The 15,872-nt window shown below is 33.4% G+C and overlaps 1 protein-coding gene across 1 annotated transcript in view; it reads left to right on the forward strand.

Annotated features, from left to right (window-relative positions):
• The first annotated feature begins 215 nt into the window (after window positions 1-215).
• LOC117112535 (muscle M-line assembly protein unc-89-like) overlaps window positions 216-15,872 on the forward strand; it is a 43,791-nt gene continuing 28,134 nt past the window's right edge. The window contains exons 1-15 of the mRNA XM_033255616.1: window positions 216-388; window positions 689-838; window positions 1,150-1,272; window positions 1,584-1,775; window positions 3,198-3,381; window positions 3,656-4,080; window positions 5,324-5,546; window positions 6,790-7,011; window positions 7,827-7,941; window positions 8,661-8,839; window positions 11,444-11,731; window positions 12,683-12,970; window positions 13,180-13,467; window positions 14,088-14,375; window positions 14,608-14,895. Of these exons, the coding sequence (XP_033111507.1) occupies window positions 224-388; window positions 689-838; window positions 1,150-1,272; window positions 1,584-1,775; window positions 3,198-3,381; window positions 3,656-4,080; window positions 5,324-5,546; window positions 6,790-7,011; window positions 7,827-7,941; window positions 8,661-8,839; window positions 11,444-11,731; window positions 12,683-12,970; window positions 13,180-13,467; window positions 14,088-14,375; window positions 14,608-14,895 (3,418 nt within the window). The 5' untranslated portion in view covers window positions 216-223. The remainder of the gene's footprint in view (window positions 389-688; window positions 839-1,149; window positions 1,273-1,583; window positions 1,776-3,197; window positions 3,382-3,655; window positions 4,081-5,323; window positions 5,547-6,789; window positions 7,012-7,826; window positions 7,942-8,660; window positions 8,840-11,443; window positions 11,732-12,682; window positions 12,971-13,179; window positions 13,468-14,087; window positions 14,376-14,607; window positions 14,896-15,872) is intronic.

Raw genomic sequence — 15,872 nt, forward strand, 5'->3', positions numbered from 1 at the left:
CCATCAAAGGTTATTAAACTGAATAATTTAAGGAAACTATTTTATCAATATCTTTTTTTAATTTAGTCTTTAATATAATTTATTTTATTGTTTTAATATTTATTTATCTGTATTTATTTATTTATTTTGTCATTACAAAGTCTCAAGCATAATGTAGTGTGTGGAAATTGAAAGATCAGGCGAATTAAAACTATTGGAAATAATATTTCAGATATCTACCCTAATGAATACAACTGAGCGATCGTTCAAAACAGCTGAACTTCCCAGCAATCAAACGCAAAAGTCGGTATTACTGAAACAACATGAAAAATGTTGTGAAGAAATTATGACGCTTTATGATACAACTGCAGCAAGAGGTAACGAAGTTATTCAAAGGTTACAGCAATCGGTGAGTGGATAGACTACCTGGCTTTTCCTGCTACCATGGAGATAATTTCTCCAATTTTTTCCCCAGTTTGTTTCTTTCTCTGTCACATTTCCCATAGATATTTCTACCCTATCACCATCTGCATTATACTATTGTATTAGCTTATTGTACACCACTTGTTCAATTACAGATTATTAAAAGCAGAAGAATATTCAATTGGATTTGTTTATGAAATGTGTCTATATATTTATATGTTCTATTCAAGATTCTTTAAAGGCTTCAGTCTTATTATGACTGTTGTTGGGTTTTTTTCCCAATTAGGAAAAACATAAAGGCTCTATTGAGGAGGTGGAGGACTCAATGAAAATTGTTGATGAACGGAAATACCAATGGTTGGCAAAATGGCACGAACATAAAGACAGATTGGAGGGAAGTTTACAGGACACTGTGATTAATAAAGAAAAGATAGAGGTATATGTCAAACAAAGTTGATGTAAAACATTTTTTTACTATATACAAGATATTTATTTTTCGAAGTCTTCACACTTCACATCTTGGAAGCCAAAAATTATGTACAAATTTTAAAAATAGGAGAGAGACATTCTTAATTTTAAAAAGAATTTAAAAAAATCACTTTAAATTATGTTCACAAAAATGTAAGTTGAAATTTCAATATATAAATAGCATACTCAGAATTGTGCACCACCTCCTTCAACTTCTACTTTCTTTATATTTAATCTTCTATTATTTAAGATATTTCAACCTTTTACAATATATTTCAGTTGCTACGTGATCTTGGTACAATTGAACGTGAGTTGAAGACAATTGAAAATGACTACGGAGACTCAATTCATTCAGTAACTCTAGTCGTTGAAAAGTGTGAAGATATCATGATAAACTTTGAGGTAAGTAACTTCCAAATGTCTGCATACATACATCACGGTTTTTCTTTCAGTTTCCTTTATCAAGTATATATTGTTTTCAAGTTTATGATAGACTTATGTGGCAGTATATATTTAGTATTCCACCAGATATACAGATAGTGCATACAATGGCTCGTTTTGAGGCAGCCAGGTATACTTCATACTATTTTCCTGGTCATTTCATTGGATCAAATTTCCATGGAACTAGTTTCTGCAATAAAAGGATACCTTTCACTTTCCAAGACATAACAATTGGAGAAGAAGAAATATACATATCACTGTTTATATTTCAGCCTCTGGAGAAAAGGTGCAAGACTTTCATTAGCTCTGCCCACACGTGTATGCAACAGAGGCCTTCTAGTGCTGCAGATTATGCAAAAGACATAGATGAAATAAGCTCATACTTAAGTACACTCCACAGACAATTGATTGAGAAGAAGAAGAAGCTAGAGATTGCTGTAGAAGTCTATGAAACTTATGAACTGGTAAGTCCTTACAGGAATGGAGCTGTATGTACAGTGTTGGATATATGATTTGGGGTGTGGGGGTGGGGGGGATGTGACCTCATAGTGGAAACAGGCTGTTTATAAGAGGGGTCTGGGTTCTGCCCCAGAAAATTCTTGTTTCTTTAAGGTCTGGAAATGTACTCCAAGCCTATTAATGATTTTAAATTACATCAAACCTCAAAGCTTTTTGTGTCTACTGCCTGTGGGGAGGGGGGTGTAGACACTTATCTAATTGTCTCACTTGTAAGTTGTCAAAGTCAATCCTGTTGGAGGAATGATGGGATGTTTCATAAGCTAAAGACATAAATGAACAGTCTTGCAAAATTAGCCTACGAAATATGATGCCATGAAGATAAAACCTCTCTTAGAAAGAACTAAAGTCAACAACTGGTATTTGTACAGGTATTCAAGTGAATTGCCAACACAAAAAGTGTGGATGGTTTATGAGTTAAAAATAGCCACATAAAGATTATCAAGCAGCAGACACGGTCCCACTGGCAGCCTATTTTGTGTATTAGTATAAAAAATGATGATGATGATAGTGGTGATTGCATAGACGGAATGGTTTGAGTATCAGAGGTTTGTTTGAGAGAAGCAAGTTTATGGCCCTGAAAATCAATGCTTCTTTGAATAACTTAAAGCCCCATTCCCGGCAAAATTTCATTGTAAGTTGTCAAAGTCAATCCTGTTGGAGGAATGATGGGATGTTTCATAAGCTAAAGACATAAATGAACAGTCTTGCAAAATTAGCCTACGAAATATGATGCCATGAAGATAAAACCTCTCTTAGAAAGAACTAAAGTCAACAACTGGTATTTGTACAGGTATTCAAGTGAATTGCCAACACAAAAAGTGTGGATGGTTTATGAGTTAAAAATAGCCACATAAAGACTATCAAGCAGCAGACACGGTCCCACTGGCAGCCTATTTTGTGTATTAGTATAAAAAATGATGATGATGATGATAGTGGTGATTGCATAGACGGAATGGTTTGAGTATCAGAGGTTTGTTTGAGAGAAGCAAGTTTATGGCCCTGAGAATCAATGCTTTTTTGAATAACTTAAGAATAACCCACTATAGATATTCTTACAGGGCACCTTGACTACTACTAGGTCAGAGAGCTTGCCCTAGAGTAAGGTATCTTATAATTTGTTTTGATTATGGGGTGGGATGGCATGCCTCCTATTCACCCCTAGATGCACCACTGATGTAGCATAGTGGTTAGGATTCTTACAGTCCCAGGTCTATGGGTTCAAATTCATGAGAACACCACCTAGTTTTTGTCACAAATTAAACAAAAATAAAAGACTTCATCTCATTTTATGCACAATGATTGACAAATACTGTTATTATTCTTGAGTTTTTATACTGTTTTATATCTATTAACATTTATGTTTTAAGGCTGTTGAATGGTACAATGAGGGCAACAAGTTGTTAGTGGAAGTTGCTGGTGACAGCCAAACTATCACAAAATCTGAAGAAGCTAATCAGCTACTAGATCAAGTGGCAGAATTCCTTCAAGATGGTACAAAAATTCAGGAAAGTAGGATTGAAAAGATCAACCAGCTTACTAAAGAACTCTATGGTATGTAACCAATAATGAGCATCTGCATTCCTTTAAATAACAAAGACATTCTTATGAGGGTTTTTTATTATGTTTACACATAGAAAAGTATTATGATGATATTACTGTGTATAGCATAGAATATTGAGAAATCAGAGTTAAATATGTCAAGTAAGGAGACCCCATTTACTGTAATATCTAACTCTCTAATTTAATTTTATTACTTAGAAAATGCCTATTAGCTTCATATATTAAAAACATGTAAGATATCTCTTTCTTTATTTGAAATATTTAGGAGGTAAACCACCACTATTTGTGAGTGAATTAACATTCCAGAATCAAGAAATGTTAAAAGCATTCAATGAAATTAATGATGAAGTTTTTGTGCTTGCTGAAAAACTGCAAGAAAGTGAATACAAGGACAAGCAGGAAAAAATGCAGAAATTTCTGATGGAAGTGCCAGATGAAAGCAGCAAACATGCTGTGGTACAACAGGAACCAGTTCCTGAAGAGAACCTAGCTCCATTTGAAACTCCTTCTGAATCCACTCAGAGTGTTCGTGAGAAGTTACCTGCTCCGCATGGAATACCAGTCATCGAAGAACAACTTCAGAGAAAGTTTATTGAGGATGATAAGAGTACCAAAGAGATTAAGTGGCCAGGAAAAATGGCTGATGACTTAGACGTTGGTATCACAGAGATAACAAAGACCGAAGTTGAGGTGAATAAAATTTGTAAAAAATAATAAAAAAGATGTATTGGAAACCTATTTTACACCCTTTATACTGCAGCTTGCGTGTTTCTGCTAACATTTAAAAAAATGATTCAAAACCTCAAATTTGCAGTTGTTTTAATAATATAAAGAAAAACCTATGTCTATAGTTTCAAAACGAATTCTAATAATATAGAGGATGCTATTTATAATAGTAATGAAATACTTTATTAGCTACCTTCTATTAAAATTATAAATAGCATCCTCTAATAATATAGAGGATGCTATTTATAATTTTAGTGGAAGTTAGGTATTAAAGTATTTTAATGAATGCCTAATATAGTGATAGACATAGGAACATTTCATGAATAACATGTTGTTTATGCATGAAAGTTTAACCAATGCTTCAAATGAGGAAACAAAAACTGCCCAAAAAAAAGTGACAGTTGGAAGTTAGTACGCTACTATATGAATGAATAGCATGAAGCAATGCAATAGTTGGTCGTGAAAGTGTAAATTACATTTTAAAAGTATATTATACTGTGTATTCAAGATTGTAATACTGTTAATACATGCATCAACGTTAGAATGTATATCGGAGACTCAAGAGTAGCATAGTCCAATGATGCATGCATGATGAACTATCTATTTGTTCCTGGTTTTATTTCATCAAGTATTCTTAGAACTGTATTTCAATAACCATTAAAATATTTCTAAAGTAATAATGAATTGATTTTGGAGGACGTAGTGCAATTTAATCTTGTTTTTTGATAAATGTACGGATGTGTTTCTAATGATACAATCTAATAGTACAGTAGCATATTCAAAGTGGGGGGGGGCTGCCCCGCCCCTCTTCCCCCCTAACAAATTTCTCAATTTTTTTTTTTAAATAGAGAAATAAAGATTTCGTCTGAGTCTGAGAGTGCAATTTCTGGCCATCTAGAGGTGCCATAATCACAAATTTTCTTACACATTCCCAACCATGATAGGGCTGAGGTCGTATAGATCCTCCATCTGTGAATGGACCTCCACCCCCCCCCCCTATTTTAAATTCCTAGATCCGCCAATTTATTATATATAAAGAAAACATTCTATATTATGAAATATAGCATTTTTCATTGCATTTACGCAAAATTGAAGTGATGTGATTGAAATGAAGTATTGATGAGATTGGCTTTTCCTGCATTAGTGGAAAAGCCATTGTTCTTATTTTTATTATTATTATTATCTTGAACTCGATGTTTATCTCCAGTTTGTTCCAGCAAGAGTGCGTGAAGAGCTCCTAGAACAAGCCACTGTTCAGCAACCTCTTGAATCAGTACAGTTTGAAACCTTGTTCCGTCCAATATCTATGCAAGATACTAGGCCTACATATGAAGAAACGATTGAAACTTCAACTAGTGCTGTGAAACCTGTTTTGCCATACTTCCCAAGGGTCATCAGAGATGTAGAAGCAACTGAAGGCATATCTACCGGTAGGTAACACTTTATTACTTCATATGATGTATTTATTAATTAATTGAATAAATGTTAATTGAATTGAATTGAATTGAATAGTTTATTTTGACTTGAAAATTGTTTTGGAGGACGTAGTGCAATTTAATCTTGTTTTTTGATAAATGTACGGATGTGTTTCTAATGATGCAATCTAATAGTACAGTAGCATATTCAAAAGGGGGCCCCTTCCCCCCTAACAAATTTCTGAATTTTTTTTTTTTTAATAGAGAAATAAAGATTTCGTCTGAGTCTGAGAGTGCAATTTCTGGCCATCTAGAGGTGCCATAATCACAAATTTTCTTACACATCCCCAACCATGATAGGGCTGAGGTCGTATAGATCCTCCATCTGTGAATGGACCCCCCCCCCCTATTTTAAATTCCTAGATCCGCCAATTTAATATATATAAAGAAAACATTCTATATTATGAAATATAGCATTTTTCATTGTATTTACGCAAAATTGAAGTGATGTGATTGAAATGAAGTATTGATGAGATTGGCTTTTCCTGCATTAGTGGAAAAGCCATTGTTCTTATTTTTATTATTATTATTATCTTGAACTCGATGTTTATCTCCAGTTTGTTCCAGCAAGAGTGCGTGAAGAGCTCCTAGAACAAGCCACTGTTCAGCAACCTCTTGAATCAGTACAGTTTGAAACCTTGTTCCGTCCAATATCTATGCAAGATACTAGGCCTACATATGAAGAAACGATTGAAACTTCAACTAGTGCTGTGAAACCTGTTTTGCCATACTTCCCAAGGGTCATCAGAGATGTAGAAGCAACTGAAGGCATATCTACCGGTAGGTAACACTTTATTACTTCATATGATGTATTTATTAATTAATTGAATAAATGTTAATTGAATTGAATTGAATTGAATAGTTTATTTTGACTTGAAAATTGCCCACCAAAAATGATGTTGATGAAAGAAATCTTGTTTGGCACAGTGAAACCTTATCGATTGTCAGCTTGCCTCTCACCACAACTTGTCACCATGCAGATTACCACACAGATGTATGCCACTATGGGCCTGTCCAGTTAAATAGTTATATTTACAATTAATGTTTATTTTCATGGATTAATGATTCAAGACATCAAAATATTTTCCATATACAGTAAAACAGGATAAAAAGGTAAAAAAGCTACAAAAAAAAAGTTTTTAATAATTTACTCAGTTAAGTTTGATTTAATGCTAATATAATGTTCTCTTTGATTTAGTATTTGAATGTATTGTGAAGGGAGAACCAGAGCCAGATGTAATTTGGTTGAAAGACGGCATCCAAATAGAAGATGGCCAAGGGGTAACAATGGAGTTTGGAGATGATGATAGTTGTACCCTGATCTTTCCATCATGCCAACAAAATCTAGCTGGCACCTACACATGTAAAGCATTCAATGACCATGGTGATGCTACATGCTCTGCTATTCTTACTGTAAAAGGTACTTTTATGTATTATCATCAGTATATTTACGATAGTATAATATTTTACTTTACTTTCAATCACGTAAATCTTATTAATACCTGATTCACGTGTAAAAAATCTAGCAAAATGTAACATAATACAAATTGTTACATTGATGCATTGATGTACAGTATAAAAAAATTTAAGATCTCAGTAAAATATATGGATCAGTGAGGTACCACCCTTAACATGTTAGAGTGCTTTTTAGCTTGCAAAAAGTGTACAGATGTTGAGTAAATAGTCGGCAGCTTTTTTTTCTTCTTGGGGGGGGGGGTGTAATTTATGAGAAAAATTTTCAGGCTAATTGTTGGCTTCTAAGTCTCTCAAAAAATGGGAGGGTGACAAGACAGGATGACTCCCCAAGTCATTTAAACTTACGTTATTTATACGGCAGTTCCCTTCCTTCTGTACCCCTCGTGCAAATATCTGGACCTGCCCCAGTACCTCATAGCCTCGTGACAGGCCACCGAAGACGGCTTTTTGCGAGTTTAGCAAAAGCCGATAAATCTAGGCCTAAATTTTGACATTTGAGGAATTGCCAATATTATTATTTCGGTTCATTGATATAATGGTATTAGATTTAAAAGTTATTAGAATTTATTAAAAGTTCACATTGAGATCCTGATATTGTTGCAATCATTAAGAGATGACAGTTCTTACAATGCTGCTGATATTGGTAATGGTGCTGGTGGTGTTGGTAATTGTGCTGGTGATGATTTTACAATGCTATTTTTAATTATGTATTTGCTATTAAAAATGATGTGCATCATGTTCTTGTTATACCTGTAATAGATGCGATGATTAAACCAGAGTTCATTGAAGCTCCAACAAAACAGGTTGTTGAGGAAGGCTCACAAGCAAGCATTACAGTTACAGTTGTAGGTGCACCAGTACCATCTGTTTTTTGGTAAGAATATTTTCCGCCTTTATGTGTTTGTGGCCATCCTCCGATAATGCCTCCTCCCCATTCTCATTGTCATCATCATTGTCATCATCATCGTCATCGCCAGCTTTGCTGCTTGTGCCATCACCACTACCACAGTCATTGCTGTCATCATCATCATCATCATCATAATCATCATCATAATCATCTTCGTCATCATTACCATCATCATCACCATCATCGATCCCTATCACCACAATCAACATCACCATCAACATCATCACCATCATCTATCATAACCATTGTTAATCAATTCAATAAAGTTAAGAGTGATTAAGGGACTGGTGAAAAGCTACTGACTTGTTTGAATTAGACTTTAAAAACTATCATTCTCCCATATCATAATCATTGTCATTCACATCATCATAATGTGACTTAGAGGTTGTTGCTCATAAATGTTGCTTCATTGTCCTGGAATGGGCAGATTTTTTGCTCCTTTGACTACCCTTGTACCTTTTCTAACAGCATTTAGAAGCCTTACTTTTTTATGAGAATTCAAGCAGTAGGGGTGATTGACGGTGCCCTGAGACGGAAAGGAAAAATCATATTATATTTATTATAATATCATAATCATCATGATTATTGATGACGGTGGTAATTACCTTGATCATATTCACATTCTAAATTGTTATCTATACAGTGATAGAGATGATAACCATGAAAAAAAAAATCAATATTTGCAGGCTTAAAGATGGTCATAACATTGATGAACTTCGTGAAGACCAATACAGCCATGTAATAGATGGAGATACTCACACATTGAACATCTCTGAAGTATCTGTTGAAGACCACAGCACTGTTACTTGTCAAGCTGTCAATAAAGCTGGTGTCTCAAAAGTAGACATACAGTTAGAGGTTAAAGGTAAATTTTATTTTTATTTTTAGCCTTTTAATTTATATTAATTTTTGAATTAATTAAACTGTACTGAAATGGAGTTGTATAGCTTGGTGGTTAAGATACTTGTTTTCCAATCCCAGAGTCATGTGTTCAATTTCTGTCACGGCAACATTTTTTTTTCCACGACCAAAACTTCAGTCCCAAAGCCTCATAATGAGACTATGTAGACATCTTGTTTATATGTTTGTCTTGTGGTGAAAGGTGTGCCACTTAGTAAAGTGATTAAGTTTGCTGGTGTACGGTAAGAATGGCCCTGGAAAAAATGGCCCAGGAAAAATTGACCCCGGTAAAATTGGCCCCGGTAAAATTGGCCCCGGTAAAAATGGCCCTGGTAAAAGTGGCCCCAAATGACAGGTAGGTAAAAATGGCCCCAAAAATAAAATTCTATATTAAAACTGATTTAAAAAAAAATCATTATATGCATTTTTTTAAACTGAAATAATTTAGTTTTTAAAGGGAATCTAACATCAAATAAATTGCCATTTACATTTTACTTTTTGCAGAAATTACATATTCAATGATAAAATATTCAAAGATAAAAAATAGCCATGAATAACACTTTTTTCCATTTAAATGTTAAAAAATAGCAACAACATTAATCAATAAATCAACATAAATCATGCATTTATTAATACTAAAATAATTTATTTGTGGCCAATTTCAAGGAAGCGGAATCACAATTTTCCAGAAATTCAATCCGGGTATTGGTAAGCCCCACAAACAATGAGTTTATATGAACATCAAATTATTATTTATTTTTTTTTAGAAAAAGAGAGTTCTACAATCGTAATTAAAGGGTTTGGATGGGGTTCGCAGTGTGTTTGGAGGATTGTGGTGTATTTGCAAGTATTTTTTCACAAAAAAAAATCAACATTTTAACCAAAAAATAGGTTGTTATAGATATTTAACTTTCTTATTGATATACCAAGTGAGTCAATCACAATCTAATTGTTTGGTTTTCTACAGTGTGTTTTAGGAGGTTTTTGGGATTTAGCAATACCATTTGATCCTACCATAATTACTTTACCCTCACAATTACACGCCATTTTAATTCTGAGCATAATTGCCATATTTACATAACTATGTATATAATATAGTATCTCAGTTTACATTATTTAGTATAGTTTTAGACACTTTTTACTTGGTGGGGAGTAGAAACCAAGTATGCAATTAAATAAGTTGCTTAAATAAATGTATTCCTTATAATTATTCAGTTTACTTTAAAAACAATGTTTGATTAACAAATACTTCTTTGAAGTAACTCTAAGCAGAACATTTGTTGAAGTAAAGTAAGCCTCCCTTTTCCCATACATGAACTTGTCATTCAAACACACAATTGATCCACATGCTTTAACTACTGTTTATTTACACTGTTTATAACATGTAAAGTTATTTCATTTGATACTTAACAAAAGTGAATTTTGTGGTTATCTATGAGTTGCATATTTTGGTAGTTGAAGTACTGTATGTATGTCATTCCTCTACTTTGTTAGTGGAATAACGTTTTTAAAACTTATTTCAACTATCAAAAAATGTTCAATGGCCGTTGTTTTCTGATAATCTTTCAGTACATTATTTGCATCTGTTGTGTAAATGTATTTGTTATTGATTCAAATCTTGCTTATTACAGTATTTAAATAATTAAAGATTTAAAAAAAAATATCATTTCTATTACTGAATTTTTCCATTGGGGCCATTTTTACCTACTTGTCATTTGGGGCCATTTTTACTGGGGCCATTTTTACCAGGGCCATTTTTTCCGGGGCCATTTTTCCTGGCCCATTTTTTTCCAGGGCTATTCTTACCTACATTCGCAAGCTATTGGCATATCCTTGGCCCGAAGGTGAGACTTTTTTAAACCTGGTTTCGCGAACTAATTTTTTTAAATATCCTCAGAGGAGGGGGGAAAAAATTAAAATAGAATTTTGTATCTTATTTAGCAAATTGTTTGAAAATAAAATGTTATTGTTGAATGTAAACAGTGTACTAATGGGATGGTTAAATGCTTTTAAATTATACATCTTATTTTTGGAGATTTCAAGGCAGCGACAGGCATAACAACAATAAAGAAAAACTTATTTTCTTCTGAAATTTTCATATTTTCATTGCGGCGGGTGCGCTAATTGGAAAAAATAAAATTTTATTTTTATTTGAAATTATCAATATTGGAGGGTGGTGGTTCCATGACACAAAGTATAAAAAAAGTCTTGTCTAAGCCGAAAAATTAAAGAATATAAATTAAAGAATAAAAAGCTGACTAATTCAGAAATCAATCTTCCAACATTTTTTTAGTACCTGCATAGCATTCAAAGTCATTATGGTTAACATATGATGCAATGTGTGTTTGCATGCTTGCCTACAAACATAATGTTGCTTGCTTTCATTTTTGCCATACAAAGCCTAACTTACAACTGTCAATGTCATCTGTACTTATGAAATTTTGTAAGAAATTGTTTATTTTTCAATTAGGTTGAGATTGGATTTTTTTTTTGCCACATGGGTTTAGGAGTAATTTATCACAGTAACTTCCATAACTACCATAACTAACATGCATATTTTTCCCCACAGAAATTTTAAGTGCTCCTGTTTTCATACAAGAACTAAAATCCGTTTCTGTGGATGAGTCGTCTAGCCACACATTTAAATGTTCTGTTACTGGTAAACCCATTCCAAGTGTTAAATGGTTTAAAGGTGATAATCTGATAAAAGACAGTAATAAATATACACTGGATTATACAGATGGTGTAGCCACGTTGACTGTACATGACGTAACAATGGCTGATTCAACTATGTTTACTGCTGAGGCAAGTAATTCTGAGGGTTTAGTTTCATCCAGAGCTCATCTTGGAGTTACAGGTATGCTGAAGTTATTCACTCTCATTATATATTTGCTAGAATAGAGCTCCACACTTGTTGTGAAAATAGAATTACAGTTTTGCCTTAAGGGTTGTGGGATTGAGGTTCTGACCTTTGGAAACAAATAATAAAGATAATATAGCACAGTTGATGCTTTATACCACTGAAGATATTATCTCTGACCTTTTGCATGTCTTCAATATTTAGTGTATAAATATGCAAAAAAGGGAAATACAGTACAAAACAATTCTACTAAAGCCTGTGCCGATTTGGAAAAGCTTTATATACATTGTTAACACCATCCACATTTGGATTTCTTCAGCTGTTTTTTTTTTCTTTTTTGCCAGTTTTTTTTTCTTTCAATGGTACTGTAACCAATGCTTAAGATGGAAACTTTAATGTTTTTAACTTCATTTAATTTTCTTGAGTTATTTTAAATATCAAACGTACAACACGTTGTGACATTACCTTGTCCCAAAACTTGAAATAACAGCAAAAAAACATTGTGGAGGATAAAAGCTGACAAAATTGCTTGTTTTTTAACAACAATTCAACTGGACACATTTCCTTCATTCCATACAAAGATTTATTCACAGTTTAACATACAATTCTTGGGATTTGACATGGAATGAATTTTATTGTCTAAGCATTAAAATGACTGAATATTATTTTGGAATAATTCTGAACAAGAAATTAGGGGGCTCGTTTATACAGTGACAATAAAAACACTTTCGGATCCCAACTAAACTATTGGTTGCACACCAAAATATACAGAATTTGTTTTACAAACCAAATAAATAAACAAATTCTTCTTACAACTACATTTAAATTAATTTTGTTTAGTATTGGAAGAGCCTATATTTTTAAAAAAATAGTATTGTTATATAATATTGATTAACTTAAATATCAAGCTTTACAAATTTAATTTAAATAAATCCACTTTTCTTGTAGAAATATTCAGTGCACCAGTTTTTGTGACCAAACTTAAGAATGCTGTAGTAGAGGAATCTTCAAGTCATAGATTTGAATGTTTTGCCATTGGTAAACCAACACCAACTGTTAAATGGTTTAAAGACACGAAACAAATAGAGGAGAGTAATAACTATAAGATGGTTGTTATCAAAGGGGTTGCTAGCCTGATTATTAATGAAGCAAGCATTGAGGATTCGACCACCTTTACCGCTGAAGCCAGCAATACACTAGGCAATGTCACAACATCTGGCAGGCTAAACGTTAAAGGTAAGCATATATTCAATGGCTCTTAAATAGTGGGAGTACAACAAAGTATTTTGTTCATGAGAAGTCTTTCTTACATACGAGTTCCAAAAAAAAAAAAAAAAAGGAATCACCTAAGTTACATTAACGATAAAAACAACTGAAACAAATTTTAGTAGCTTTTGTGTAATTGTTAAACATAATTGATGAATGTGGTTGTTTTTTTATTCTAGAAATATTGCGGGCACCAGTATTTTTTGAGAAACCTAAAGATGCAGTAGTAGATGAATCCACCAGCCACCGGTTTGAATGCTTTGTGACGGGCAAGCCAACCCCCACATTAAGGTGGTACAAGAAAAGTGAGTTGCTGAGGGAAAGTCATAGATACAAGATGGAATATAAAGATGATATTGCTAGTCTCACAATCGTTGATGTGACAATGGATGACTGTAATACATTCACTGCAGAAGCAAGTAACTCACAAGGTATTGTGAAAACATCAGCTGTGCTAGAGGTCAAAGGTAAGTTAAGTTTTCAGTTTTGACCAATTGGATAGCATAAAATTTTGCTTTGCTGAAGCATTTACTATTAGAAAAACATTATTGCTGTATAATTTTTATGCACTAACATGCACTACAGTGTTTTGCATAAATGAATGTGTAATTAAATACCATCAGGCCCCTTGCATAAAGATACTGCAATTCTCCAATTTTAGAATGGTGTTAAAAAGTAGTACATGCATGCTCAACCAGATGAAGAGATAGTAAGATACTGTCATGTTGCTGCAGATTTCTTGCTCCACGAGACAGTCACTGTAACTGGTGCAATACTATTCTTCTGAAAGTGTAGGCAGAATGAGCCTGTATTAATGTGCATTTTGGCTACAGTGAAATCTATATCAGTTAAAGAAAATTAAAAGGTTTACAACATTAAATTCCAAATAAAGCAAAGGTTTTAAAGAATGATGCTATAGATTGATTGATCAATTAATTATAGGATCACTTTTGGAACACTGGCTCAATATGCTATTAGGGTTTTGCATCTTTATACAAGAAAATGTTAAAAGCTTGCATTGTGTAGATGAGTCTATCTTAAATAATCTTCAATCATTTAGTGAAATATAAATCTACTTTTCTTGTAGAAATGTTCAGTGCACCAGTTTTTGTGACCAAACTTAAGAACGCTGAAGTAGAGGAATCTTCAAGTCATAGATTTGAATGTTCTGTCATTGGTAAACCAACACCAACTGTTAAGTGGTTTAAAGACTCAAAACAAATAGAGGAGAGTAAAAACTATAAGATGGTTGTTATCAAAGGGGTTGCTAGCCTAATTATTAATGAAGCAAGCATTGAGGATTCAGTCACCTTTACTGCTGAAGCTAGCAATACACAAGGCAGTGTCACAACATCTGGCAGCCTGCAAGTTAGAGGTATTTATATTCAATAGTTCTTTTAAAATTTTGAATGCAACAAAGCAAATAATTCATGAGAAAACATTGATAAATATGAATACAAAACTTATAAGCATGTTTGAATATATTTTAAATTGAACTTCAAAGTTAAATCAATGATAAAAACAAATAAAACAAATTATTATAGCTTTTGTGTATATGTTCAACAACGATGAATGTGTTTGCAATTTGTTTAAATTTTTTATTCTAGAAATATTGCGGGCACCAGTATTTTTTGAGAAACCTAAAGATGCAGTAGTAGATGAATCCACCAGCCACCGGTTTGAATGCTTTGTGACGGGCAAGCCAACCCCCACATTAAGGTGGTACAAGAAAAGTGAGTTGCTGAGGGAAAGTAATAAATACAAGATGGAATATAAAGATGATATTGCTAGTCTCACAATAGTTGATGTGACAATGGATGACTGTACTACATTCTCTGCAGAAGCAAGTAACTCACAAGGTATTGTGAAAACATCAGCTGTGCTAGAGGTCAAAGGTAAGTTTTCAATTTCATTTTGAGTAACTTCTTGGTAAAACTTTACAGACCTGTGTGAGGTATGTTTAATATTCTGAGATGTAACATAGATATTATCTAGTACATGATAACGATGACGATGACGACACATATTATGGAGACCTATGCGCTTAATGAAAAAAGATGGATCAAGAAAGTAATACTTAATCTAATCCTAAAGACATGCTAATCCTACTCCTTAAACTAAGTATGGTTGGCTGTTGACTGAGAAACTCATCCACCCCTTTTTTCAGCTTTTTTTTTTATTGCTGGGTGACCATCCACCCTGCCACCCACCCAAAGACCGCTAAGGATGTAGATGGGGTTGCCAGTTAGTCGCCGACGGCTCGATTGGATGCATTTTAACGCCATACCAAAGACATCTTAACTAAAACTAATCTTAACTACCTAAACTAGATTATACTGGATTTGAAACTATCCCCGCCAGACACCATCCCGGTATTTCCAAGCAAAGGTTTGGCGGATAAATGTGAAACAGAGGGTTAGAAATTAAATATTTTTTAATATGAATTTATTGACAGATGGCACCAACATTCAAAACAAACAGTGTAATCAAATACCACAAACCTCTTTGCTTAAAAATAATTTTGTAATTTTCCATGTTAAAATTGTGTAAAAGTATAGGACTATCGTATTTATGTAAGTTAGGTTAGCTGAAGACATACATGTCAAAAAAAATTTTCAGTGCTTGGCACACACAGTACGATTTGATTTATTGTATTTGATGAAGAGATAGTGAAACATATGTAGGAGCATTAGGCACTGTAGTTGCGAATAGGCCTGTCAATATTGAGGTTGGAGGCAGAAACCTTTGTCTGATGAGCATGTCATAAAATCCATGGAGTTAGATATTTTGTACTTGAATGATCCTTACAGAACCACATCTACTATCATATATCTCACAACAAGAATATTGACCATCAGACTCTAAGCTATGG

Source organism: Anneissia japonica, unplaced genomic scaffold (assembly GCF_011630105.1).
Source record: "Anneissia japonica isolate Jap-2015-1 unplaced genomic scaffold, ASM1163010v1 scaffold2991_len510020_cov192, whole genome shotgun sequence".
NCBI lineage: Eukaryota > Metazoa > Echinodermata > Crinoidea > Comatulida > Comatulidae > Anneissia > Anneissia japonica.